This window comes from Passer montanus, unplaced genomic scaffold (assembly GCF_014805655.1).
Source record: "Passer montanus isolate IOZ18808 unplaced genomic scaffold, ASM1480565v1 scaffold1002, whole genome shotgun sequence".
NCBI classification, from domain to species: Eukaryota; Metazoa; Chordata; class Aves; order Passeriformes; family Passeridae; genus Passer; species Passer montanus.
Window position 1 is genome coordinate 2,744 of NW_024356528.1, and position 4,920 is coordinate 7,663.

At 62.4% G+C, this 4,920-nt stretch overlaps 1 protein-coding gene across 1 annotated transcript in view; it reads right to left on the minus strand.

The window, feature by feature from the left end:
• Positions 1 to 3,808, minus strand: part of LOC120504787 (structural maintenance of chromosomes protein 1A-like) — a gene marked incomplete at both ends in the record, with an annotated part of 4,835 nt that extends 1,027 nt beyond the window's left edge. The window contains 4 exon segments of the mRNA XM_039714640.1: positions 356 to 478; positions 480 to 514; positions 2,326 to 2,482; positions 3,701 to 3,808. Of these exon segments, the coding sequence (XP_039570574.1) occupies positions 356 to 478; positions 480 to 514; positions 2,326 to 2,482; positions 3,701 to 3,808 (423 nt within the window).
• Positions 3,809 to 4,920: the final 1,112 nt, after the last annotated feature.

Sequence of the window (4,920 nt, forward strand, 5' to 3'; positions counted from 1 at the left end):
CCAGGTGTGTGCCAGCCCCGTGCCCAGGTGTGTGCCCCATGCCCAGGTGCCCCGTGCCCACCTGGGCGCTGCTGTTCCGGGACAGCGCTGTGTGTGCCCAGGTGTGTGCCAGGTGTGTGCCAGCCCCGTGCCCAGGTGCCCCGTGCCCACCTGGGCGCTGCTGTTCCGTGACAGCGCTGTGTGTGACAGGTGCCCAGGTGTGTGCCAGGCTGTACAGGTGTGTGCCAGGTGTGTGCCCGTGCCCACCTGGGCGCTGCTGTTGCGGGACAGCGCTGTGTGTGCCCAGGTGTGTGCCAGCCCCGTGCCCATGCCCAGGTATGTGCCAGGTGTGTGCCAGGTGTGTGCCCGTGCCCACCTGGGCGCTGCTGTTCCGTGACAGCGCTTTGTAGATCTCGTCGATGTTGGTGGCCACGGCCTCGAAGCAGGAGTTGAAGCGGTCGAACCTCTCCTTCTTCATCTGCTCAAACGCCTGCTTGGCCGGCCTTCTTGGCGTGCTTGCGGGCCGCCTCGAACTCTGGGGGGACATTGGGGACATCAGGGGACACTGGGGACAGCTGGGGACAACACAGACACCCAGGGGACATCAGGGACAGCCAGGGGACACTGGGGTCAGGACACGCCTGCTCGGCCTTCTTGGTACGTTTATGGGCGGCCTTGAACTCTGAGGGACATTGGGGACAGCAGGGACAATCAGGGGACAGCACAGCCAGCCAGGGGACACGCCGTGTCCCCTCCACATCCCCCCATGTCCCCCCGGTGTCCCACTGTCCGGGGTCTCCTGGAACTTGTCCCCATGGTGTCCCCACCATGTCCTCCCATGTCCCCCCATCCAAGGTCTACTAGAACTTGTCCCCACTGTGTCCCCACGATGTCTCCATTGTGTCCCCACCCTCTGAGGTCTCCTGGAACTTGTCCCCACCATGTCCCACAGTCCAAGGTCTCCAAGAACTTGTCCCCCCGTGTCCCCATGATGTCCCCCCGTGTCCCCACCGTCTGAGGTCTCCTGGAACTTGTCCCCTCGTGTCCCCACAATGTCCCCCCATGTCCCCATGATGTCCCCACCGTCCGAAGTCTCCTGGAACTTGTCACAGACACTGTCCCATGTCCCCCCCGTGGTGTCCCCACGATGTCCCGATGGTGTCCCCACCATCCAAGGTCTCCTGGAACTTGTCCCCCCATGTCCCCACGATGTCCCGATGGTGTCCCCACCATCCAAGGTCTCCTGGAACTTGTCCCCCCATGTCCCCACGATGTCCCCATGGTGTCCCCACCATGTCTCACTGTCCGAGGTCTCCTGGAACGTGTCCCCACCACATCCCCATAGTGTCCCCCCCAACTCCCCACATGTCCCACCATCTGAGGTCTCCTGGAACTTGTCACAGACCCTGTCCCATGTCCCCCCCAGGTGTCCCCCCATGTCCCCACCGCCCGAGGTCTCCTGGAACTTGTCATGGACCCTGTCCCATGTCCCCATGATGTCCCCACTGTCCAAGATCTCCTGGAACTTGTTTTGGACACTGTCCCATGTCCCCATGGTGTCCCCTCCATGTCCCCATGCCCCCATGATGTCCCCTTGTGTCCCCACGATGTCCCCACGGTGTCCCCACCGTCCGAGGTCTCCAGGAACTTGTCAGACCCTGTCCCATGTCCCCCCCCATGTCCCCACGGTGTCCCCACCGTCCGAGATCTCCAAGAACTTGTCCCCCCCATCCCCACGATGTCCCCACGGTGTCCCACCGTCCGAGGTCTCCAGGAACTTGTCCCCCCACATCCCCCTGTCCCCCCACGATGTCCCCGTGGTGTCCCACCGTCCGAGGTCTCCTGGAACTTGTCACGGACCCTGTCCCATGTCCCTCCCCTGTCCCCACGGTGTCCCCACAGTGTCCCCATGGTGTCCCCACCGTCCGAGGTCTCCTGGAACCTGTCCCCATGTCCCCCCACGATGTCCCCATGGTGTCCCACCGTCCGAGGTCTCCTGGAACTTGTCCCCATCATGTCTCCCCCCTGTCCCCAGGGTGTCCCCACAGTGTCCCCGTGGTGTCCCCACTGTCCAAGGTCTCCAGGAACTTGTCCCCCCCTGTCCCCACGATGTCCCCATGGTGTCCCCACCGTCCGAGGTCTCCTGGAACTTGTCCCCATCATGTCTCCCCCCTGTCCCCAGGGTGTCCCCACAGTGTCCCCGTGGTGTCCCCACTGTCCAAGGTCTCCAGGAACTTGTCCCCCCCTGTCCCCACGATGTCCCCATGGTGTCCCCACCGTCCGAGGTCTCCTGGAACTTGTCCCCCCATGTCCCCCTGTCCCCACGATGTCCCCACGGTGTCCCACCGTCCGAGGTCTCCTGGAACTTGTCGCGGACGCTCTCCAGTTTCTCCATGGCTTTCATGTTGGGGGCGGCGATGCGCTGCAGGACGCTCTGCTGCTCCGTCAGCCGCTGCTGCAGCGCCGCCATCTCCTGCCGGATCTCCTCCTCTGCCTGGGCATCCTGGGGACACACAGGGACATTGGGGACACTGTGTGACATCAGGGGACATGGGGCATGAGGGGACACACAGGGTGTGAGGGACACGGGGACACGTCAGCCGCTGCTGCAGCGCCGCCATCTCCTGCCGGATCTCCTCCTCTGCCTGGGCGTCCTGGGGACACGGGGACATTGGGGACATCAGGGGACATTGGGGACACACAGGGTGTGAGGGACACAGGGACACATCAGCCGCTGCTGCAGCGCCGCCATCTCCTGCCAGATCTCCTCCTCCGCCTGGGTGTCCTGGGGACATCAGGGGACATTGGGGACATCAGGGGACACACAGGGTGTGAGGGACATGGAGCATGAGGGGACACACAGGGACATGGGGACACACAGGGACACGGGGACACGCCAGCCGCTGCTGCAGCGCCGCCATCTCCTGCCGGATCTCCTCCTCTGCCTGGGCATCCTGGGGACACGGGGACATTGGGGACATTGGGGACATCAGGGACATCGGGGGACATTGGGGACACAAGACATGCAGACAGCAGGAGATGTAGGACAAGCCCAGGTGTACCCAGGTGTATCCAGCTGTGCCCAGGTGTGCTGGAACACCTCCAGGTGTACCCAGAGGTATCCAGGTGTGCCCAGGGCATGCCCAGCTGTGCCCAGGTGTGCTGGAACATCTCCAGGTGTACCCAGAGGTATCCAGGCATGCCCAGCTGTGCCCAGCAGTGCCCAGGTGTGCCCAGCTGTGCCCAGCCGTGCCCAGGTGTGTTGGGCATACCCAGGTGTGCTCATGTGTACCCAGCTGTGCCCAGCTGTGCTGCAACACCTCCAGGTGTACCCAGGTGTATCCAGGTGTGCCCAGGCATGCCCAGCTGTGCCCAGGTGTGCTGGAACATGTCCAGGTGTACCCAGAGGTATCCAGGCATGCCCAGCTGTACCCAGCAGTGCCCAGGTGTGCCAGGTGTGCCCAGCTGTGCCCAGGTGTGCTGGAACATGTCCAGGTGTACCCAGAGGTATCCAGGCATGCCCAGCTGTGCCCAGCAGTGCCCAGGTGTGCCCAGCTGTGCCCAGCCGTGCCCAGGTGTGTTGGGCATACCCAGGTGTGCTCATGTGTACCCAGCTGTGCCCAGCTGTGCTGCAACACCTCCAGGTGTACCCAGGTGAACCCAAGCATGTCCAGCTGTGCCCAGATGTGCCCAGCTGTGCCAGCCGTGCCCGCTGTCCCACCTTGAGCTCCTCGGGCAGGTCGCTGTAGTCGATCTCGATCAGAGCCTCGCGCGCGTACAGGCTGGAGCTGCGCTGGGAGCTGCCACCCGCGTCCTCGCCGGTGCCACCACCCTGAGGGGCTGTGCTGCAACACCTCCAGGTGTACCCAGGTGAACCCAAGCTGTGCCAGGTGTGCCCAGCTGTGCCAGGTGTGCCAGCCGTGCCCGCTGTCCCACCTTGAGCTCCTCGGGCAGGTCGCTGTAGTCGATCTCGATCAGAGCCTCGCGCGCGTACAGGCTGGAGCTGCGCTGGGAGCTGCCACCCGCGTCCTCGCCGGTGCCACCACCCTGAGGGACACAGGGGACACTCAGGGGACACCCAGGGGACACGGCTGGAGCTGCCACCCGCGTCCTCCCCGGTGCCACCACCCTGAGGGACACAGGGGACACTCAGGGGACACCCAGGGGACACGGCTGGAGCTGCCACCCGCGTCCTCGCCGGTGCCACCACCCTGAGGGGACAATCAGAGTTACATGGAGGACAATCGGGGGTCAGGGGACATGGGGGACACAGGGCGTTGCTCAGGGTGACACAGGAGGACAGGGGTGTCCCAGGGTGTCCCAGGTGTCACCTCCTCCTGGCTGATGTCCGCCCTTTTGGCCACACCCCCTTTGACCACACCCCTCATTGATCCCACCCTGTTGTTGGCCACACCCCTTTGGCCCCGCCCCCTTTGGCCCCGCCCTCACTTGTTGGCCCCGCCCAGCTTCTTGCGGATCTCTAAACCGCCAAAAAACGGTAAAAATGGTGAAAATGGTCAAAAAGGGACAAAAGAACCCAAAAGAACCCAAAATTATCCATGGGCTTCATGTGCCGCTGCTCCTTCTGGGGAGAAACCACCAAAAATGGGGGAAAATGGTCAAAAAGGGACAGAAGAACCCAAAATAAATCAAGATTATCAATGGGCTTCATGTGCCGCTGCTCCTCCTGGGGAGAAAACACCCAGAAATGGTAAAAAATGGAGAAAAGAACCCAAAATAAATCAAGATTATCGATGGGCTTCATGCACCGCTGATCATCCTGGGGAGAAACCACCAGAAATGGGCAAAAATGGGCAAAAAGGGACAAAAGAACTCAAAATAACCCAAAATTATCAATGGTCTTCATGTGCCGCTGCTCCTCCTGGGGACACCAGAAATGGGCAAAAAGGGACAAAAATGGGCAAAAGAACCCAAAATAAA